Here is a 23997-nt window from a genome sequence, read left to right as displayed (position 1 = left end):
AACCTCAGCCTCATGGTTCCTAGTCGGATTCGTTAACCACTGAGCCACGATGGCAACTCCTGGAATGTTCCTCAAGGCTGCACTTTACCTTAAAAATTTGTATGAACGTTGCCCTCTCTTTGATTCTATAGCTGTTGGTTTTCATATTAGAATAATCATTGGTTTGTTTCATAAGTCTTCATGTAAATCCACATGGCATCTTTATCCTGTGGTTTATCCCTGGCACGCTGCCGTGTGCCCTCTCCACTTGCCAGGCCGTCCCCACCTCCATCTGAGGAGTTCTAGGCCTTTAAAAGTCATTTCAGGGGGAAGGTCTCAGGGCTGGAGGGAGCAGGAGGCAGGAGAAGCCGGCGCAGGCCCAGCCCTGGGAGCGGGGGGACTCTGACAGCTAGTCCTCCAGGACCGCAGATCAAGTGAACGCACCAGGGCCAGACACCAGAGATACGGCACTAACATGAAGCAGTTTACAAACCCTCTTCTTTCCATTGCACAGCAACTCAGTGGGTTCCACTGCGCCTCTTAGCAGATAAGGGGATGAGCTTCAGGAAAGGCCCCGTCACAGTCTTTTGTTTGCTGACAAACAGCTGGTAAAAGGCAGGAACTCAAACAAGCTCTGTTTGGGTCCACCAGACCCACTCTGCTCATAAAACCACTCCCTTCTGCGAAATACTCCTGTGGATCAGGTCTTCTCAAGCAGCGCCCGTGAGCATCCCCATTGTCCCTGCAGAGGATGCTGGAGCTCGGAAGTAGTAAGGAACTTGCCTAAGGACCCCCAGCACCTGAACCAGTTCCTGGAGCAGAAAACACACCTGTCCTGCTTTCACGATTCTTCAGAGTAAGGCTGCTTCCAGGCCTGTCCCAGGACCCAGGCAGTGATGAGGAGGGGACCCACAAGCCCAAATCCCAGAGCCCTGCTCTCCCCAGGCCCGGGTCCTTTTGCAAGGAGCTAGCGACCCTCCACATGCTGGAGGCACAGTCCAGAAAGGACCTGCTTAGCAAATGCAACCCAAAGAGGTTTCGGCTCCCTGGATTGTGATTCAACTTCTAATAGCCTTGGAAGTACACTGAATGAGTCAACATACTGCCTCTCGTCTCAGGCTTCAAAACCTTATTTCCTTTGGAGAAGGGGACCCAAGGACACAACAGGCAAAAACAACAAACAATAGCAAACATCAGCCAATGTTACTGAGCAAGACAGAGTCCAACAGCTCCCCCCACCAAAACCCAAACCCAAACCCACAACAACCACAGAGTACAACCTTGCAACAGTACTTCTTTCTTTGTCTGTGAACACACCAACATCGCCCTCTGCTGCCAGTCACAAGTACTGCCACATCTCACAGGCTGGAGGCTGGTGGATGCCAGCTTTACCTGTGGGGTAATACACACCTCCAGCGGGGCACTGCTCACGTTACAGTCCTGATCCACAAAACTTCACACAGAATAAAAGATGCCCCTGGTATTGTGCAAAGCAGTGGCCCTGCCCCTTGTTATAGGCAAAGAGATTTAAAATATTGATCTTGGAACTTAGAACCACAATAATGATGGGAGAGGTCCATGAATCCTGTCCTCTGCTTTTGAGCAGGGCTTTGGGGGCAGATATCATAAAAGGATAATGCTTTTTCTTTTTTCTTTTTCTCTTTTACTTCAAGGAGCATAGAGAAGATGCCTCTGACCAGGCATCTTCCAAGGGCCACAGTTGCAAGCATTCTGAGGTCTGACAGGCAGGGCAAATTCAAGTGCGTGTGGTTCCTGCGACCCCTCTCTGGAGGCTGCCAGGGGTGGCTCCTGCAGCCTAGTGTGAGATGAGGGAGGGCTCTGGGGTTCCTGGGACGGCCCTCTACTCCTGCCCTGCCTCATGTCCCTCTGCCCATGTGCCATCTGAAAGCAAGTGCTTGGTGACCTTTATTTTATTTTATTATTTCGCTGCACCCATGATGTATGGAAGTTCCTGGGCCAGGGACCGAATCCATGCCACAGCAATGACCCCAGCCACAGCAGTGACAATGCTGGATTGTTAACCCAGGGATTCCCCTGGTGACCCTTAACTAGCTCTAAGGAGAAGCAGACCTCCAGGTTCTGTGGCCCAGTCACAGCCTGAGCCCCAAGTGGGCAACAGCTCCCAAGTCCCCTGGGGATGGGAGGTAAAGCCACAAGGACCCAAGGCAATTCTCCCTCCTTGTCCTCGGCTAGGCCTGGGACTTGCTATATACCAAGCTGTACCTGCAGCTGTGCCTTCCTGCACTGACAGCTGTGATCCCCAAAAGCTGAGTGAGGACCCGACTGTCTGTAAATCCCAGCGTCCTGCCTGAGGCTTCAGAGCTGCCCAGGCTTCAGGTCTGACTGCCCCTCCAATGGCAAAAGGATTCTCTCTTGGCTTTCCATTTCTCTCCACACCGCAAACCCCATCACAGAGTTAATGACCCGGATTCAGCACTGAATGGGCAGCCAGCTCCCCTGCTTCCCCAGAGGAGCCAGCCCTGGGGACCTGCCACTTTAGGAAGCAGAGTAGTCCCATGGCACAGGGGGAATGACTGTGGCCCGTGCATTTCCCCAGTGGCCTGGGCCTCCGTGCCTCACAGGATGCTGAGCCAGGTACAGAAGAAATTAGTCCCCGCAGAGCATTGTAAAGTCACTATGTAATCTCCTTTTTTTTTTTTTTTTTGGTCTTTTTGACTTTTCTAGGGCTGCTTCCAGCGGCATATGGAGATTCCCAGGCTAGGGGTCTAATCAGAGCTGCAGCCGCTGGCCCAGGCCACAGCCACAGCAATGCGGGATCCAAGCCTCGTCGGCAACCTACACCACAGCTCAGGGCAACGCCAGATCGTTAACCCACTGAGCAAGGACAGGGACCGAACCCGCAACCTCATGGTTCCTAGTTGGATTCGTTAACCACTGCGCCTCCACCTCCTCCTTTTTTGTATCAAACCCAGGGACAGCCTATAGGCAAGGCTCGGGGCAGGTGTATGCTGGGAATGATAAAGACAGAGAAGTGAATGATGAATAAGCCTCTCCTCAGGCCCACAGGGAGGACCAAACAGGTGCACGAGGGCTGAGCAACACAGTCACCAGGAGAGAGAAGGGGCAAGGTGCCAGGCCTCCACATGGCTCCCTCCTCCGAGGAGCGGGACTTAGTGCCGTGGAGGGCAGGGGAGACCTTAAGAGGGTGTATGTCATCCCTGGATGATGAAAGAGCCTGCGCCGGAGTGTGGAGATGGGACATGCAGAGCGTGCCTAGGAAAGAGGGCATCCTGCTGAAGGGTGTCGGATACCCCAGGAAAGCACTGAGCTAGGACCAGATGGGAGGCTCGGCCCAGGGTGGAAAGCTCTGGTGGCACAATACTTCTGGAACATTCTGTAGGCAGAGGGGGCCCTGCCGAAGGAGCTGGAGGACCTGGGCGGTGAGGGAGGATGCCGGTCTGGTGGGGAGGCATGTGGGCAGCAGGGGTGGGGACGTCAGTGGGGAGCTGACGGCTGAGCAAGGCCAGGGAGGCAGGGGGTCAGGGCAACGGCCCGGGGAAGTAACTGTCATTGTCATTTCTCATCTCGGGCTTCTGGCTCAGAGGCCAGTGCTAATCCTGCACCCTGGGCTCCTCCTGCATCTAGGGTGGCCTCTCTCGTTATCAGTCCTTCTCCCAAACCAAAACATACACTCCAGCCCCTGACACCTCCCTTTCCCAAACCTGCAGCCAGCCGGGCAATGCCGGGGCTCAAAGGACCTTCTCTGGTGACAGAGCCCTACGTCTGTGGTCCTGGCAGGCCTGGCCTGCTCCCCCGCCAGAGCTCTGAGCCAGGGACATCTCAGCACCCATCCTGTCCCGAGATGGGCAAGAAGGCCACGTGGCTTCTTGCTCCCCACCCTGGAGCTCACTGAGGGCTTCCAAAGGTACAGGGATAAACGGGAGGTGATGCCCCGGCCCTGGAAGCAGGGATGGCTCCCCCAACCCCCAAGGCCAGGCTCGCCCTCCTCCTGCCTCCTGCCCTCCTCCTGCCACGCACGTGAAGTTCGCTCCCTCCAGGGGCCCTAAGAGCTGTCGGGGGGCCTGGCCAGCACATCCACGAGGGAGGAAGGTAGAGGCAACTCTTGTGGCTGAGAAAGGATATGGATGAGAGCACGGGACTGCATAAGTGTCAGAAGAAAGGAGACAGGCGAGGGTCAGAGGTCAGGAAAGCAAAAGGCAGGTGGAGAAGAAGGAGAGCAGGCCCCAGAAAAGACAGAGGAGCAACCCAGCGCCTGTCCCCCAACTGGAAGTACCAAGGATTTGGTAGGTGTGCCGGCACAAGCTACTGCCCCGCCCTAGGAAGCTCAAACGCAGACACAGGCACGCACATGCTCGAGTGCTCACGCATGCGCGCACACATGCGCCCATGTTCCAAGGGGAGAGCAGTGCATATTTCACCCAAATGTGATGGTGACAACGAGTGCTGCCCTCCCAGCAGTTGCCAAGTTCATCTTTCATGTGCTTTTCAACTCAGGTTAGACTAACAAAATCCGAGAATCCTGGGAGAGGGGGATGGACTGGGAATGTGGGGTGAATAGATGCAAACTATTGCCTTTGGAATGGACAAGCCATGAGATCCTGCTGAATAGCCCTGGGAACTGCATCTAGTCGCTTACGATAGCGCAGGATAATGTGAGACCAAAAGATGTATGCATGTATGTGTGACTGGGTCACCTTGCCCTATAGTAGAAAATTGACAGATCACTGTAAACCAGCTCTAAGGGAAAAAATAAACGTCATTATTTAAAAAATAATAAAGTAAAATAAAATGCAAAAAAAAGGGGAATCCTCAGAAAGGCAGATCACTTATTTTGCATGGTTAACCCTCAGGGAGGATTTGTGAGCAAGGGTGATATGTATCCAGGGCTGGCACTTCTGCCCCCTCCTCCTCCCTGTCTCCGGGACTCACTCCTCTGAAGGATGCACGCCATCTCTCTGGGGCTTCTCATTTGTGCCCAGTGATTCTGGACCTTGGCAGCCTCCCAGCAGGCCCACCGCACTCCACACACCCCGTGGGCCACCCACCCTGGGCTCCGTGTCACCGACAGTCCCTCCCCCACCCCCCACCTCCTGTTCTTGGCTTTGCTGTTACCAGCGGGTCCACGTAGCTTAAGGCATCAGCCTGAGTGCCTCAGGTAACAAATTCTGGGAGAGAAGTCCCAGACTAAATGCCACAGAAAATGAATTATAGGAGATCCCCTCACTTTGACCTAAAGCTCCAACAGGATGCTCTTCTGATGGACCGAACCCCAGAATGAAAAATTGAAGACAGTCTTAAGAGCTAAGACTCGTGTATTAATATCACTGCCCTAAGGACTTTACAAATGTTGACTCATTCAAAACTAATAACAACCCTATTATCAACAGCCCCATTTTACAGATAAGTGGACTGAGGCGCAGAGAAGTTAAATAACTGCCCCAGAGCACACAGCTAATACGTGGGTTCAAACCTTGGCAGTGTCTGGGCTCTAAACCATCCCACAAAACTGTCTCTGTCATATTTCCACTGAGGTCGATGACACTGTCTGAGCCTGCCTCCCCCCCACCACCATCAGGAGCAATGCTTCTCTGGGGTCCTTGAAGCAGCCATGGAGATGCCTTTAGATTTGGGGCACAGAATTCAAAGCACCACTCGGAAAGCTGCAGGAAGGATACAGCCAAGTGACCAGAGGCATCGACGCACCAGACAGAAAGGCAACTCCTTTTAGGACGTGCTGGGATCCTGTGTCAGCCACCCTGGAGAGTCTGGCTCCTACCTTCTGCCAGCTCCCCACCCCTACCCTTTGCAAAGCTCAAGTGAGACCAAGATTCTGGATCTCAAGGAGTGATGGGGCCAGTGGTCAGAAGGGGGACCTCGGGGAAGAACAGCCTCTCCCCACTAGGATTCGGCCACCGCACCTGCCTCACTGCAAGCTCCCTCTTCACCGCATGGGGAGAGGCCATCTCCCGCATGGGGAGAGGTCAGCGCAAGGAGAGCGAGGTCCTTTCCACCCCAGGTCCAACTTACTTGAAGAAGTCCTCTTTGCAGTAGACGCTCCCGGCCCTGGAGAAGCACCTGTCAGCCAGCTGCATCTGGCAGTCGGCACACTTGAGGCAGGAGCTGTGCCAGTGTCTGTCCAGGACCTTCAGGATGAACTTGTCCAGGATGTGCTGGTTGCAGCCAGCACACTGGGGGATCTCTGTGGAGAGACGTGAGAGAGGCAGCGTGAGCCTTCTGCACAGCACTGCTAATTAGACCAGGCACTGTGTGGATGCCTTCCCATGCTGCCCAGTTAGGGAAAGGACACAACCCAAACTCCCAGGGATGCCACATACAGTTGTGCAGGTTGTACACTGCACAAAGGTGCCTGGTCAAAGGAGTAGGTTGGGACTGACACCCAATCCAGGCTTTGCTGGCCAGTTTTGGTGGCTGTGGCCTAAAGAGGTTGCCTATTTCTAAGAGCACCACAAGGCTAGAAGCATCAGCTAGCCCCACTTAGGCCAGCTGCAATTCTACAGCTAATGGCCAAGAAGACCCAAGACCGTTCACTTCAATTTTGATGACATTTTCACTCCTGGGTGAAAACCTCAGGCTCTAAAGTGAGCCCTGCCTAGGCATGGACTCTGAGGCCATCTGGCATAAAAAGCAAATGATATGTGGCAGGGGGCGGGGGGGGGGGGGGTCGTGATCAAGGTCTAGGCCTGAAGGTGTTCTTAGAGAGAGACTCAGTATTTTGAGAGAATCTCCTGAGAGAGAATCTTAGCATTTTAATGAACGGCACACAATACCACGGACTGACTCTATCAACATCCCCAACGAATATGTACTACAGACGAGAAAACCAGAAACTGCTCTTCCAGGCTCCCTTGCAGCTTGGGGTCCGAGTGCAATTTAGAGTAGGTAGGCCAATCAGATGCACTAGGACAGCCAAATTCAGAACTGTGCTGAATGGAGGCATAGCCAAGAGGCAGGCTCCCACTATGCTGGCGTGGAGCACAGCCTAGGCTGTGAGGTTCTGTGGTTTTCATGTCCTAATCAATCATAGCAGAAACAACAGCATCCTAGGGGCTGGGAGTTATTCCCAGAAGCTCAACCCAGAGCTGGCTGCACAGAGTTAAAAGTCATCAAATACATACCCGATAACTGATCACTTTCCACTTAAATAGTGAAAATGGATTCTGTTGTCTGCAACTGAACCCTAATCATGGCCCCACCCTGTTCCTGTGCAGGAGGTGGGGGGGGGGGTGCCTTCCTATTAAAGGTCTATTTCTTTGCCATCTCATCCCTGCCAAGGGATTGCTTGGGGGTTGATAATATTTTGAGTCACTGAATTAGTTTCCAAGTGTATAAAATGGTCCGGCTTCCATGGTTGAATGCATAAATAGTGCTAGCATCCCTAGCCATTTTCTCTTGTCCTTTTCCTCAAAAAAAAAAAAAAAAAAAAAAAGAGGAAGGTAACAAACAAGAACATAAAAGTGCAAGCATTTGGCCTCCTATAGTAGCCTCCTGACATAGCACATGAAGCTGGTAACCCTGGGGTTTCTCACCTATTATAAATAGCATTTTTGCTAACTGTTTGTTTATATACCATCTTTCCCATTAGAAGGTGGGCTTCTCAAGAAGCAGGAACATGTTTCTTTCTCAGCGTTGCATCCTCCCTGCCTAGCACAGGGCCTGGCACACAAGAGTAACTCCACAGATATTTATCACCGAAAAAAGACCGGGGCAAATCCTATCTAAGAAGCTTACCTCGAAAGGGTTCTTCACTCGTTTCTCCTAAACACTCCAAAATGTTAATAACAGCAGTAAAACCAGAGCTCTCATGAATCATACGTGTTTCTTGATTCCTATCATGTTTGGTGGTTGTGATATAATGTAAATTGCTAACATAAGGGAATTAGCCTCAAAGCACCAGGGGAAAATTTTGAACACATCTGTCTAGAGAGTTGAGAGAGAAAGCTGTCTCAAGTATTAAGTCACTTGTATCTAAAACTTAGAGACAGGCTATTGAGACAGTCCCTAACCATCATCATTAGCCCTGTACACACAAGTGTCAATCTTGGATCCAATTAAACCCCAGCACAGCCTATTCCCTTCACGGCCTTGGCAGCCACCACCATTTACCTGAAAGTCAGATTTACTAGATGTCTTGACCTTTGACCTGATTCTCGGATCAAAATGCCCCATGAAAACTACTAGATACGTGTAGGCTTGACATTTGCTACCTGTCCCAGATCACGTGGGATTTTTTTTTTCTTTTTTTGTCTTTTTGCCTTTTCTAGGGCCACTCCTGTGGCATATGGAGGTTCCCAGGCTAGGGGTCAAATCAGAGCTGTGGCCACTGGCCTACACCAGAGCCACAGCAACGCCAGATCCAAGCCACAGCTGCAACCTACACCACAGCTCACAGCAACGCTGGATCCTCGACCCACTGAACGAGGCCAGGGATCAAACTTGAAACCTCATGGTTCCTACTTGGATTCAGATTAGTTTCCGCTGTGCCATGATGGGAACTCCGGGATTTTTTTTTTTTTTTTTTTTAATTTCAAAAGGTTTCCGCCTTGACAAAGAAATTGTTCAACCAATAAATACTAAGGAGTCCCAGCAAAGTACTAAGCACATGAGAGCCACAGCAATTTCCTTCAAATAAGAGGGGGTGGGTAGGACACAGGATTCCAGAGCCAGATTGCCAAATTTTGAATCCTGGCTCTGCTTTCTAACCTTGAACAAATTGCTTTGCTTCTCTCTGCCTCATTTCTGTCACCTGTAAAGTGGCATGACGATGACAAACAGTACCTGGTAGAATTGTTATGAAGATAAAAGAATCAATACACGGAGGACAGGACATGGTATACAGTAGGCGCTCCATCAAGTGTCGCCATTATTGGGAGATAACTGCAGTAACCAAGGATTGGCTGTGGTGCCCCTGTGGCTGAGGGAAAAGAAAGCTAGGTGCCCATGTTATGGGCTTGATCTCACTGGACTCCCACCAAGAATCCCCACATAAATAGCAAGACGCTGGTGCCGAGGTTCAGAGACTGCCCACCTAACACAGTGACTGTGCTCGGTGCACCTGGCGCCTCCAGGAGGGTGGCCCTGAATCACACACCTGCCTCTCTCCAGAGACCATCAGGGACCAGCATCCTTGGAGCAGCTGGGGAGAGTTCCGACAGCAGGGGCTTTACCAGCTGAGAGGTTTGGATGAGAAGAGGCAAGACAACAGGGGAATGAGAGGCAGATTGCCTGGAACTCCTGTAGGGTGACAAGTCCAGCCTGGGCAAGGGGTGGGGACAACTCAGGTAAATAGGGCCACTAAGGGGAGTTCATCTGTGGCTTAACAGGTTAAGGACCCAACGTCGTTGCTGCTGCAGCTCAGGTGGCTGCTGTGGCCCTGGAACTTTCGCATGCCATGGGCGCAGCCAAAAAGGAAAAAAAAAAAAAAAGATGAGAGCCTTTAAGGGGAAAAGGGTGCGATCTTCCCTGCACGGTTTGAAGCCATGGCAGCTGCTGAACCAGGGGCTTGAGGAAGGAGGGAGGTGTGGAGATGCTCAGGCATCTTCTTGCAAGGGAGGAGAAGGAAGGAAGCCCTAAGCCAGAAGCCCTCCCGCTCAAGGAAGAGGGGGCGCGGGTGCAGAGCCACGGGAACCATGCCCACCCTGCCCCCAGCCGCGTGTCCCAGCTTGACCCGTGTGTCCCTGTGAGGCCTGGGGACACAGCCCACTAGGCGCCCCACTAGGGACCTCTTTGTCCCAGAAGCCAGGTGCCAGGGTAGCAGAGGCAAATTAACCCTTAGAGAACCCCGACGGGGAATGGCCCTCCGAGCGGGGAGCCAGCTCCCTCCCTGCACCCCACCCCGCGCTGGGGCCAGAGGGCCACCGATTCCCACCTAATTGTTGTTTGGCCTCCGAGGAAAAATATGGCTATATTTCTCCTCCCGGCCACAAATGCATGGGGATGAGGGCGAGGATGCATGCCCATAAAATTTATTTCGAGCAAGGAATCTACCGGGAGCCTTAATATGATGAGTATTCAAGAGAGAATACATTAAGGCTAATGTATGCAGGAAGGGTGGGCGGGAGAGTTTTAGAGGCTTGGAAGCTGAGACAACATCGGGTTTAGAAACAACACTAAAAGCAGACGGATGAGCCATTTCCAGCTTGCAGGGGAGGCTTCCTGCAAGGCCAGGCTGGGCTGCCCAAACTAGGGGTTCTCAGAGAGGCCAGGGAACCCAACTGGGGTCCTCGAGTTTGGCAAAAATATAAGGGACATACTACAGTTGCTTTTTAAGTTCAAAGGAAAGAAAGCCTTTCAACTTGGTAAGGAAGGTGTCATTAGCCCCAGTCTACAGATGAGGAAACTGAGCCTGGAAGAGCTCAAGCCAAGAGTCCAAGGTCCCACAACGGTGGAGTGGGGATTCGAACCAAGCCTGGGCATGAGGAAGGCTCACCCAATTTGAGAGCTGGAGGGTCTGAGACATCCCCTCACCTGTGTGGCTCTGCCCTGTCACTTTATGGAGGGGAGATGGAGGGGAAGGGCTAGTCTCAGAGCTGCTCTGTGTACAGTGACAAAGAGCAGATGAGCCACCGGCCTTTGAGGCTCCCTAACAACTGGGCCAATGGAACCCAATGTCTGAGACATAGATTTCCATCCTTTGGAGAATGCATGTGTCATAGGGGACGGACACCTGATCCCCAAGGAGGCCTGGGAGTGGGGACTCCTGTCCGGCTAACCTCCTCCACCCAGTTGCAAGGTGCCAGCTGGTTGATGGCACCTGTCAAGTTCAGATTCATCGGGGCGTGTGAGGGGGTGGATATCTGTGAAAGCAGACCCCACATTCAGGTGACAGCACTCTGTGCAATCGTTTAAATTAGAATGAAATGTGAGCTATCCAGAAAATTGTTAAAAAGCAACACAAGTTTTTTAACCTGCAATATAGTTTTTAAAAAACAATTTGGAGACTCTGAAGAGGACAGAGGTTATATAGGTCTCCTAGAAGAAACAAAGTTCGAACTGAAATTTCCAGGGAGAGGATTTTCAAATCCGTAGTAAACTCAACTTATTCCTGCAGTATTTGATATCACAGAATTTTAAAGTCTGGAATTTAAGCAGACCCCTGCCGTCACTAAGGCAGAATTTGATCCGCTCAGTTCCTGATGGGAGGAGTTATTTCATTGAAAATGAACATTTTTATCTTATCTGTAGGAAAGTGTTATGTGATGATGCGCTTTGCTGGGGCGCTGCAGAGGGTAACCCCAAGCATGAGAAGACAGCAACACCCCTGCAACAGCCAAGGATTCCTTGGAGATGCTGGGCCACAGAGCACAACCAGTCCCATTAGTAGGGCCCCTCCATCAAAGTCTTCTGTATCCAGCAGAGACATGGCTCAAGGCACAGCTCCCAGCCCCCGGGAGAACATCTGCCTGTACACAGCTCTACAGGTGCACACCCTTACACACACTCACACAGACACATACACGCAAGTCAGACAGATATACACACATGCACACATACTTACGATACAAAGACACATGTAGCACAGACACACTCATAAATACTCAGACACACACAGGAACAGGATGACAAATAAAGATGTGTGAAACATACACACTCGTACATAGACACACACCCCCACCCCCATTCACTTAGACACACACACACAAATTCACATACGCTCAGACATGCATATTTATATTTAGCACACACACACATACTACAGAGACTAACACCCACACACATACAAACACATGCACACACACTTCATACAATAGCTGAGGCTTTGCGATTCTGGCAAAACGCCAATTCTTCTGAAGTCAAGCCCTGTCTATGGAAAGGAAGCCATCTCTGAATGAGGGAGCTGGCTGTCCTACCCTGGAGCAGTGAGTGAAATAGAAAGCCAGAGGGAAGTAGAGACATTTCGCTCAAATACCGTTCTGGAAAAGGATTGGGTGAATTTGAAAATTCACAGCTCTGTTTAAAGTTCAGATCTTTGCATCTCTAGGTCTGCCAAGTCAAGTACAATAAAACCCAGATCAGAGTCTGAGATCCTGATTCAATCGTGAATGTGATCTTGCACAAACTGCTTAACCTCTTTGAGTCTCAATTTTCTTACCTGTAAAATGGAGCTAATAACACCAGGCTCTCAGGCTTGTGGCATGATCACAGCAGTTTAATGAGCATAAAACACTTAGCCCCATAATACCTTAGTCCAAGCTCCCTTTTCCATTCCATCATGGACAATCACCAACAAGACGGATTTATAGATTTTAGGTGGATTGAAATTATTTCTTGCTTCATTATTTCCCAGTAGAATTTTCCCTGTCCCCACTGCCAAAACACTCAAAACTCTCCTCCATCCCTCTAGTTCTAAAGCATCTGGAAAATGTACAACACTTTCTAATCAACATAATCCCAGAGTATGAACAGCAGATAAGGCAACGTTACAAGATGCAGTCTTTGGGGAATAAAGAAATGGGTCAGATTCTTTCCTTCACAGAATGAGGGCAAATTTGCCAGATCTCACTCGGGCCCCCTCCCCACATGTGAATGGTGAGAATGGTGGGGTTGGGGCCACCGACTGCCTACCTCACTTCACTTTGGCTGTAATGTATTCAAGTAAAAGTGGATTGAGTTCAAATTAACATTTGAGGTGTCCCGTATTTTTCTTGGAGACCACTAAATGCCCAGTGGCAAAGTGATTGTTTCTTATTTGATAAGACACAGCTAAAAATCCCTTGCTTCCTTGATGAAGAACCTACTTCTTCATCAAGGAAGCTTATAAAGTCCAGCCCTCAAATCACCTGAAGTGCCGTAGTGAGGGCAGGCAGGGTTTATTTTTCACAGTGGCCCATCTAGTAATGGATTCCATTTTATATCTCCCAATCCATCCATCAGTAAAGTTTCAGAAAGCTGGGACGTGGAAGAGATGGAAAGGTCTGAAGTGGTCTATGGTAAACGAAAGTGCCCACACCCCTCTGGTGATTAGTATTGGGCATGTTCTTTCTCCATTCACCTTTCTTCATTTCCAAGAAACCGCCCTCAAGGAACCAAGGGCCACCATGAAACATTTCAGAGATGGTTTGTGTGTCTTTGATCAATTTTAATTCTTTGAAAAATTGCGTCTTCTATCTCTTTGGTCACAGAAGATCCACAAGGTGAGGAAAACATTTATTTTTTCCCCTTGAAAGAGACTAAAACTTGAATCAATACACTTGATAATGACTTCTAAAATGTCTTTAAGAAAGTGAAACTTTTTGGGGAAATGATTTAGAATTTCAGATAGTTCCACGGGACTCCTAATGCTGGTGAATAACCTTTTAAAGACCGTTATTTTGTTCTGGTAGGAATAATTTTTATTTAACCATGGTCCCAGAGCACATTAATATTTTGTAAAATTTGGACTTTTGATGGGCCACTTTGAAGTTCTGAAGGCACTGCTTTTTCACTACCTTTTTGGACGAATAGAATTCCTCTTTTTGTTTCACAAACAATTTGACATTTCAGCCTAATGCCCAGGAAAAGGTTTTCCTTACTTCTTTCAGGATGGGGAGCCAGTCCAAGGGAGAGGCTTCCACGGAGACCCCACAATACTCCCTGTGGGCTTGGCCATCCTCTTGGGACACCCAGGAACACCCAGGATACTCCAGCCCACTTAGGGCGACTCTATGCACAAAATGGGAACTGTGGTCTTTAAGACTGCCAGCACTTTGAACTTGGTTAAGTACTTGCAAACCTGCAAGCTTGTTTCCTCCTCCTGGAGGTCCTGACAAAAGTGTCACACAGTTGGGGGCCAAACTAGGGCGAGAAACTTCTTTTTTCTCTGGGATAGATTCCGGAGCTGACTGAAGACCAAGACTTCCGACAGTGCTCATCAAAGCCATTATTTACCTGGTAGGTTTCACCCCAAATCCTTCTGCTGGTGATTTCATACCAGTAAGTCGTTTTATGAGCTCTGTCTTAAATAACACTGGGCTGATGTATGTTTCCAAAAATATGTAGTTTTATTTATTTAAGTTTCTTTACTGACTACAAACTGAAAGGAGAAGCCAAAGAGGGCTTTAAGGAAACACATACATAATGGAAATATATGCAGAGGTGTTTCTTGGAATTCTCCATTCCTTTCCCACATATAAGGGGGAGAAAATAATAGTTAACAGCAGCTAATGCTGCTCCTTGATGAAAGGTTCTCTGAGTAAGTAAGAAAGAAGGAAGACGGTTTTGAAAAGGTGAATTAGGGAAATACTCTCTGGGAGGGCTTATCAGTTTAGACCAGGAATGACTAATTCTAAAGCGTATCAGCATAAGTTCACAGAACATATCAGGTATGTCACCAGACCTGTCTAAGCTCATACCTAAGTTCTGGAATACACAAGTCTAAGAATTATAACAGAGGTACAGTTAAATTAATTAAAAGTCCTGTTATTCAATATATATTTTAAAAACAAAACTTTCCAATTCAAAGTCACTGCCGTCATCACTGGCAATAAAATCCTGTTTTCCAGTCACAACTCTCCTCTTAAACCACCTGATAATTGTGACCGAAGAAACAGAGGACCAAGACCCAGGATGAAGTTGAATATGACAAATCCTAACTAGGTGTGTCTGCTTTTCCCCCTCCTTTATTTGCTATTTCCCTATTAAAGATAATTTATTTTTTATTGAACAATTTATAGCTTCTTTATTTACATGTTCCCTTAATCTAAACCAAGGTATCTTGCAAAGGCCATAATGTAATTTTCCAAAATGGTTTTTATGAACTTCTTCTTAAGGGATCTTCATAATCTAGGAAGAATCCTCTCATCAGCAACATAGCTGAGGCACAGAATTCCTGTATTAATTCTTTAAAACTTAAGGATCAAAGGTTTGTCAAACGTTGTGGTCTTTTGTAATGCTGATGACAGCATCGCATATAGGAGTGATCGGGGCTAGCCACAAAAATACTGGGGAAAGTCACATTAAAAAAACCAAAAGCTGGCATCACATGTAAGGTAAATTACAGTCTCTGTTTATAATTCTATGCGCTTACGTACTTACAAAAATCCATCCATCTAGATGTCTTATCTAATTTCTCAGTTTTTTCCCAGTTTGCCTTGACAAATGACTAACAACTAGAAAAAAAGTCAGAACATCCTTTTCACATCAGAAATGATCACACCTAACTTTGCCTTTTCCGTCCACTTCTCCTCCAGAATCCTTCCCACCACAGATCCTATTTGTTTCATTTGGGGGTTTGAGGTCCCTTTGACAATCTCCTTTGTTCTTTTCCCGTTTAGCTCACAAACGGTAGCCTCTTCAATACAAGATCAAATTCAAAAAGTATCCTGGCGACAATGTCGATGTTACCATTTTAAGGCTGAATTTGGATAATGTTTTAATAGAAGGAGTCCCAGAGTAAATAAAATTAAGAAAGGTGAACATGTATTTACGGGTATAGAATTATCTTCTAGATCATATATTGGCATGACATTAGTAATCGTCAGTAGGCTATCGAATAGTCTCAGTAATTACAAATAAAACAGAAAATCCCATTAAACAAATCCAAAACAGTCTATGGACATGCTGTAGACCTATCTATGTCCCCTCCACTTTTCACATTTAATCACTGCTACATCTCCACAATGTATTTTTCTGATGTCTCATTCCGTGGCAATAGTCCATATGTTTGGCCACATCTCCCCCATAAGAAAAAACTTTCAATTAATTTGGCTGCAAGTTTTGTCTCTATTAAGCTCTTCCCAGACCCAAGCCTTTAACCCCCTAACATTATAATTAAAGCAAATTATGCTTTAAAGGCATGTGGGGGTGAGATACCACAGTAAAACATCTGTGAGTAGCCTCAGACTGACAGAGGGAAGGGGAGCGGGGACATCTGAGAAAAGAAACCCACCAAAATCACAACAGGAGTTAAGAGTTGCCTCCCAAGATGATTTTCCAGGCTGCCACGAACACAGTTAACCCAAAGTACATTTTCCCAGGGAGCATCCTTTTCAATTTTGCCAGTTAAACCCAACCTGTCCACCTACCCCCAACTGCAGTGCCTTGAGACGGTTGATTTGTGCTCCATTTGGATCAGGGTTCCTATAAAACTGAGGACTAAGAAAGGGAAGCCTGTACAGCGGCGGCATCTTTTTTTGTTTAGCTGATTTCTTCCTACCACTAAGGACAATAGCCCACCTCTAGGGCTACTTCTGTCTTGGACCCAGAAACTGCTCTTCCCTCGCAGGCCTCCTGGAAACAGAATGAGTGATGAACCCTCCCCCTCCCCACCCAGCAGCCCGCTGGGCACTCAACCCCCGACAAGGAGACGCTAATGCTCAGAATTCTTGCACAATTCCATGCTCCTCCATGCAAAGATCTCACAAAGGGAAGAAGGAAGGAAGGAAGAGCTAGAAGAAGGAAGAGAGAAAGGAAGGAGAGAGAACGAAGGCAGACAGACATTCCAGCCACAATGGAATTCTACTGAAAGCAGCAGACCCTGTTTGCTCCCATCTGTGTTATGGGCATTGTGTTAATAACACTCATCCCAGGAATGGGGGAAAAACAGAGAATAATTACACAAGTAAACCCCCACCTCCCCAGCCATCCCCAAAGCCAGCAATCTATAGAGTAATGCTGCCACAGCAAAGTGCTCTTTCCGTCTGTCTCCAACCCTGGGTTTCCCAAAGGGGAGAAGATTACTCCTTTCCCTCCTCTCAGCAGCTAAACGGGTTCCAAGTCGCTGCATTCCTAAGCTTCTCATCTCGAATCCTGATAAATTTCCCTAATTGAAAGAAAGGGCACAAGGTCTTTCCATCCAACTCCAGCAACATCCGTGCACACACACACACCCCTCCCCCCATTTGTAGAAGACTAGTTTCCCAGGGAAACTCACAAAATATCCACCAGTACGGACTAAGTCAAGAGGCTCAAAGGAGATTTCTTAACAACGCGATGGGAAGAAAGGTTAGTCCCTGTTAACTAATTTCCCATCTTTGCAGGTGCGCCCTCCCGCCCCTCCCTCCCCTGCAGCCCTCCCAGCACCTGTCTCTCTGGGTTGTGTCTGCTAATGCGGTGCTAAGTAATCACTAATTGACTGTAGCACAGACTGAAAGGACAGTAAAATCCGAGGCAAAGGGGAAGTGTTAGGACAATGGAAATATTTAGGATTTAAGACTGTCTACACCTGGTCAGCGGGGTCATCAGGTCACGGTTCAAAATCCAAGACGCCCCTGTGGGCTGTTTTTGTCTACTCAATGGAAAGATATTGCTTTGCCGTTTTCCCGCCGGCCGCGACCCCCACCTCACCCCCAGGAGGACTCGATTTTTCAAGTCCTGGTATTATTAGGTCGTGGCGGTTTCCAAGACGTCTTGAGGACTCACGCTGTTCTAATCCCCAGAGCGTTCAGCCTACATTCTTGCCTTAACCCCGCTTTGTTTTTTTGGCGGGTCAAGAGAGGGGTACACCTAGCTTTGGTATTCCTTCAACTTCCTGCCGCTCCGTTTCATCCTGCCCCGGCTTTGCTAGTAATTCTTCTTCCTCCTGATTCGTTTCACCCTCCAGAATCCTTTAAAAGACACCACCTTGCCTACTTAAAAAAACCCCAGCCTTGATGAAACCAGCCCGAGGCCCAAGAAGAGAAGCCGGCGCTGAGTCGCAGGCCAGCCGGGGCTTCCTCTGGAGCTTGGTGTGTGCAAACCACACCCGCTCCATTTCGCCTTCCCTGGCGCACTGTGTTACCACCCCACCCCTCTCCCCCAGGTCTTTAATTACAAGAACGGCTGCCCAGGTAGAAACCTCATCTCTCTTGAACCCACCACGTTTTAAGCGCTCTTCTAAGTCCGCTAAGCGCGGGAAGCAAGGTCGGGGGCCCAGGTGAGAACATCGACAGGGCGCGCACAGCGCGGGGACCCGTCGACTGCCTCCAGGCTCTGTGCAGAATCCGCTCTCAACATGGGAGAAGCGCTTTCTAAGGGTTAAAAAGTCACCGAAAGGTTTGTGCCGCCAGCATAGGGGGCTTAATTTTGCCTTCCCAAATTCTTGGCACGACATGGGTAGGCGGAGGACGAGGGCTTACAGCCTCTGCTCTTAGGGCGCACCGTCCGCGCTCCCACCTGCCGCGCCTCTCCCGGCGGAGAAAGTATGCCCCGCTCCAAAGAGGTAGAAACCTGCATCCAGGCTTGGCCAATCCCAGATCGCTCAGAATAACAAACTAGCAAGAAGAACGGGCAAGGTGGATGGAGGAAAAAGGCCAAGGAGCAGGAAAGCTGAATGCGCCGCGTGGTGGCCGTCCCTCTTTTGCCCACTTCGCAGCTGCGACCTCCACTCGGGGCTACGAGACGCGCTGCGCGCAAAGCCGGCTCCCCGCAAAGGGCCGCCGGGTCAGCATCCCCCTCCCCTGGCGAGCCCTCTAAAACCCAGGGTACGCGGCGGGCTCGCTCAGGACCATGCGTCGCCCGCAGGTGCGCAGCATATGCTTTTAGAAGCAATTCACCGTCAGTATCCCGGCCACCCAGGCCGGAGCCTGCCCTCGGGACAGAGGAGTTCTGCCTTGGTGGCGGCGAGGTCACGCAGGTCGCGCTCCCAGACCCGAGGACGCCGCTCCCGCCCGGCCTCGCCTGGCTCTGGTTTTCCGCGCGGACCGACCGCGACCAAGCCAGGAAACCAATGGAGTTAAGTCCTGCCTCCTCTTCCAGCCCCGATTTTTCTTCTCCTTTGGACACCCGCACGGGTCCGCTCAATGCAGACCTGCGCCCCTCCACACCTGCCTGCTCCCTGTCCGGTTAAATCGTTGATTCTGCTCCCTGGGTGCCCTGAGACTGCGGCTTCCCACGAGGGCTCCCCTCCGCCCCCTCCGATCCAAGCAGGGGAACCCAGAGCCCGCAGCCCGAGGCCCCCAGTCGCCCCAAGCGAGGCACGGCCGCCGTCGCCCGGGTTTCTCCAAATTCCCGCCGGCTGGTGCGCAGCTCTGGCCAGACCCTGGGATCGGATGCTCGCGGTTAGAGAATCCGAATCCCCAACCCGCGAGGCTCGAATCTGGCGGTGGGGACAGGCAGTCTGACCTTTAAAAGTAGGTCCGCGCCTGACGATATTTCTGTGATGCGGGGAAGGAGGTTTGTGGTGTCGGGGGTGCTGTTTGAATTTCTGTATCGGAATCTGATGGAATTTCAATCTCAATATTGCCCCACCACCAGCGCACCACGAGAAAAGGCAGGAATAGGAAGACGACTAAATCGCTGCTCCAGAGTTTGAGTGAACTCCTGGCCGGGAAGCGAATCCACTCCATCCTTGTTAAGAAATGGCCTGCAAGAGGATGAGGTTGGGGCAAAGACTCTGATGCAAACCGTGCTGGCACAGTCACCTCACGCAGGAGCGCCAGGAAGGAAAGAAAGAGTAGCGAGGCGTCCTGAGAAGTCCTGCACCCAGATCCTACCAAAGACAAAATGAAATGCCCTTTCCCCACAGCTTCGGGATTCACTAGAGCTGCAAGATAGATCCTTCTGGAGACAAGGAAGGGATGGGTGACCACCAGGCGTGCTCCCCATTTACCACCCCCAGCCTGGGCCGGAGGAATCATCCTTCCTCCCGCCGGTTGGCCGGCTCTCCAACCAGCATTCCGGTTTGTTTGCTGTCCTTTCTTCCGTGCCCTAGGAGACTAGCGGTGTGATCGGCAAAAAGAGGGGGAAAGGGGCAGATAAGACGCCCACCTCTCTGTCTGTCCCTCACTGTTCCCCAAAGTCTTGGCAAGCATGAGGGGCCAGCAAGATCCAGATGCGTGGCAGAACCGCTGGACTCAGAGAGAAGTTCAAAGGAGGCTAGAGGCCAATGCACCCAGCGCTGCCCAGAGTCCAGCGCCTCGAGGACTTGGACTCTGGCGTCTCAACTGCCCTGATGCAGGCAGCCGAGACCACCCTGGACAGAGAAACTAGCCACCCTAAATCGTGGTCCAGGTCGGCGGAACCTACAAGAACGAAGTCATTTTCTGAACCTATCCACCGGCCCCCACAAACCACTGAACTCTGCCCTGCTGTGCTAAGGGACCCCGAGGATGCCACCTCCAGCTAACAGAGCGCTCCCCACCACCCAGAGCAAGGAGTCGGGGTTGAGTTCCTTAAAAAGCACTGACTTGAGGCAAGAGGAGGGCCGTCCCGCTGAGCAAGCTGAGACTTAAGGGGGGCATGTGTGCTCTATTTCTCTATCCCAAGTTGCTCTGGGATCGATCCCAGCCTCCTGTCCGATGCTTCTGAGCTTCTGGCTCAGGTGCACGCCTCTCAAACAGATAAAGCGCCCCGAGCTTGTCCCTAGAAGCCCGAGCTGGGCATGGGGATCAGACCCAGGGGCTGTCAGAGCAGTGAGGCTGACCAGATCCAAAACCTCCACTCGGTGAAGCAGGAAGAGGGCGAGTGCACTAACCACCAGATTGCCCAGGTGCAAGCAGTGCGGGAGGTGGAGGTGGGGGTAGGGGACAAGGTGTCAGAAAGAGGGCCACCCACCGAAATGACTGCATACATTACTTGGTAACGTCTTCCGGAAGGGAAGCCACTTCGGCCATCCTCCCAAAGCAAAAGAGTATTCTGACTGCAGCGGAAGCAAACTGGATTCCGACTCCTAAAATGCCCCTAAAGGCCAGGGCACCAGAGATGCTGAGGGGGGAGCCCTAGACCTGTGCCCCAATGCTCCATCTGCAGTGGCTCAGAGTGAAGAAGCAGAACAGGGGTTGGGGGAGCAGGTCTTCCAGTTGGCTGGTTGGAGGGACCCCTGTTTAACCCCCCCAAGATTTAAACACCCACAGCCTGGGAGCACCCCCTCTTCCTCCCTGAGGCCCAGGGGCCTGTAACCCCCACGTAGAATTATTAGGCCACTGGAGCCCATGTCCCAGGGAAGAGAATAGGCATATGTGGAGAGGGAACCAGCCCCAGAGACCCCAGCACCAGCAGCTTAATAGCCAGAAGCCAGATCTGCAAGGGGGAGGGGTCCAATCTACACGTGTCCCCAAAAGAAAAAAAAAAAAACTGGATCCCACAGCCTTCGGGGATTGGTTCCCTCAACTGTGGCCAGTGTCTCCTTCAACCCAGGCCAAAGACCCAGGACAAGACAAAAGGAAAGACAGATCACCCCGTCTGGGATCAGCCTTGCGTCAATAGGCTGCCCTGAGGTGAGAGGCCCCTTCTCTACCTGATGGGCTTCCACAGTTCAAACCCAGACTCAGAGCCCTGATGAACTGTAGCTCTGAAGGCTATTTCTAGGCATTTTAGGAAATCCAGTTTCTGAGGTCAAAATCAAAGTTGTCTCTGAGTAAGAGAAATAAAAAGTGAGCCCATCTGAGAGTGTGTGGCACATCCAAACAAACACTGTCAGAGCAAAACCCATCCTCTTTCATTGTGGTTCTAACACACGGGCCACCTATGGACCACAACTTTTTTTTTTTTTTTGTCTTTTCTAGGGCTGCTCCTGCAGCATATGGAGGTTCCCAGTCTAGGGGTTGAATCCCAGCTGTAGCCATCGGCCTACACCAGAGCCACAGCAACACAGGATCCAAGCATGTCTGTGACCTACACCACAGCTCACGGCAACACCGGATCGTTAACCCACTGAGCAAGGCCAGGGATCGAACCCGCAACCTCATGGTTCCTAGTCGGATTCGTTAACCACTGAGCCACGAGGGGAACTCCCTGGACCACAACAATTAAAGCACAGCTGTACTGAATCACAAGGACACGAGTCACACATGCCTTCACATTCACACACTCCGCTCACTCCCTGCAGAATTACAGTCAGCTGAAGGACCTGGAGCACCTCTGCCAGGGTTTGTGTTTCTGTTTGTGCAGGAGCTGACAGCCCACTCGCTCCCTTCCCTTGGTGGGGTCGCGGCAGGAAGCAGGCAGTGAACCCCCAACCCTTCTGCAGACACATCTCAGTCAGCAGTAAACTCCTTACGGCATAATGCAGACGTGGAACTATTTGCTAAGACTTGACAGAAAAAGACACAAAGGATGACTGTAGGATATAATCAAGCAACAATCTATATAGGTTTGAACGAAGCTAGCCTCTTCTAGTCCCTTCTCACAAACTTGCCAGGAAGTTGGGTTTGGGGGCACACGCTCCTCAGCCTGCCCTTGAAGGTGTTGCGGGGGCAGAAACCTTGCCATGGAGAGCCAGGGCGCAGGAGGGCGCGCTCGTGCGTCCTAGTTTGTAGGTAGGCAGCATCCTTGGCTGGAGCGGTTCCTGGCTTAAACCTCGAGGATGTAGCGACCGCTCCGCTGAAGAAGACGCGGGCGGAAGCACAGCCCCTTTGGCAAGCGGAGTGAGGAAGCCCTTGGTTTCTGCACCTTTGCCCAGGGGCGTTCCGCAGCCTGGGCAGGGCTCACACGGCGCCTGCCACGCGCGCCACGCCACGGGACCTGCTCTGGCCTCCGCACGGATTCTCCATAGAAGACTCAGTTCGAGAGTGAGGAACAGAAACAGATTCCCATCGGGAAAATCCTTGCGTGTGCTGCGCGCGCGCGCACACACGCACGCACGCACACACACACACACACACACCACACCTGAGGATAAACAGGCCCTGAGCTCCCGCTGCCTTGCTAATTTCGGGCGTAGGAAAGAAAGCGGGCTGGAGAGCAAGGCGCCTGCACACCCGAGCCTCTCCTCTTCGGAGTCTAGCCCTCCGAGAGAGCCTGCCCTCCCGTGCGCCAAGGCTGTACCCCTAGTTCATAACTTCGTCCTAGCGCTTCTCCCTCCCCCCGTGCCTTCCTTCCTCCGCTAGCTGGAATACTGCGAGTGGACTTCCTCACTAGGAGCCGGCAGTCCCCCGCGGCGCAGGCGGCTAGCGCCTCGGGCAGCAGCGGCTAGGGACGCACCAGGCGCGCACGCCCTGCGCGGGGGCGGGGTGGTGGGGGACACAGAGCTTGTGGCCTGGGCTTCTGCGCCGCCAGCCCCGGGGGCGGGAGACGCGCGCTCCAACTTCCCGCCAGCTGGGGTGAAGTTGCACTAATGGTACTGCGAGCTTGGACCGCAGACCCCCAGGGAGAGAGGAGGATTTGGGGGGACCACGGCAGCCCTCAGGCCTGGCCTGCAGCTCGCTCCCCTGGTATCCCCAAACAGCACTCTTCCCAACGCTCCTAGAAAAGCCATGAGCTGAGGATGCTGGATTTGGTACCCTCGGTTCGCCTCGAGCATGATCCGGGAGGCTTTCACTTTCGACCCCAAAAGCCAAGGGCCAGGCCCTTCGAACGCACTATGGCTGGTACCCCTGCCCTGTGACCGCCCCTAAGCCCCGGCCGCCGGCCCCTCGCCCCGCCCGGCCCCTCCGGTCCAGGCTACGCGCAGCGTCTGGCCCGCCCCAAACCGGCCAAGGTTGCTGGCCGTCTTGTTATCAAATTAAATCAGCGAGAAAGGGGGGTGTCTTACGCTGCATCGGCACACCAAGCATCTCCGAGAGCCCCTTGACAGCCCCCTCCGCGGGGACAGCTGCGCTCTGCATCATCTCCGAGCGAGAGCCAGGGAGTCGCAGTCTACGGAGATCTCTCGCTCTCTCGCTCAAGCTGTATTCAGAAATTTGAAAATAATAAAAAACCCAACCAGACCGCCCAAGTCACTGTGGAAGCCGGACCCTCCGCCTCTCCGGGAGGATTCCACAGGCTGCCTGGCCCCCTCCCCCCGCCAGTCCTCAGTCTGTTTCAAATCCCTTTGATCTCGCTCTCCCGGGTTGGTGCACATCCCGGGTTGAGGAGACGCTGTTGCTGCAGCTCTGGCTTTTTTCCCCTCCTCCCTCCCCCGCCCGCTTCTCTCCCCCTCCCCCTCCACCCTTCGCGTGCCGGCCGCCCGGGAGGCCGCGGTCACCCAGGCATTTTGATTCATTCACACTGCAGGAACGGCCGTGACGTCGCTTTCCGCAGGGAGGCCCGCCCTTCAGCCAAGCCCCCCACCCGGCCGCTAGCCGCCGACCCAGGCCGGAGTGGGGGGTCCAAGCGCCCCAAGAGAGGACAGCTGGGCAGGAGGGCGGGGCCGCATGGAGCGGGGCGGGGCCTCACGGGCCTTCC

At 51.5% G+C, this 23997-nt stretch overlaps 1 protein-coding gene across 1 annotated transcript in view; it reads right to left on the bottom strand.

Annotated features, from left to right (window-relative positions):
* The window catches only part of LHX4 (LIM homeobox 4), a 45927-nt gene extending 22266 nt beyond the window's left edge, over positions 1-23661 (bottom strand). The window contains exons 1-2 of the mRNA XM_047753289.1: positions 23366-23661; positions 6010-6181 (exon numbers count right to left, since the gene is read on the bottom strand). Coding sequence (XP_047609245.1) covers positions 6010-6181; positions 23366-23441 — 248 coding nt within the window. The 5' untranslated portion in view covers positions 23442-23661. The remainder of the gene's footprint in view (positions 1-6009; positions 6182-23365) is intronic.
* Positions 23662-23997: the final 336 nt, after the last annotated feature.

This window comes from Phacochoerus africanus, chromosome 11 (genome assembly GCF_016906955.1).
Source record: "Phacochoerus africanus isolate WHEZ1 chromosome 11, ROS_Pafr_v1, whole genome shotgun sequence".
Lineage (NCBI taxonomy): Eukaryota > Metazoa > Chordata > Mammalia > Artiodactyla > Suidae > Phacochoerus > Phacochoerus africanus.
Note: the sequence above shows the minus strand (reverse complement) of the source record. Positions and strands in the feature narration are given on the sequence as shown.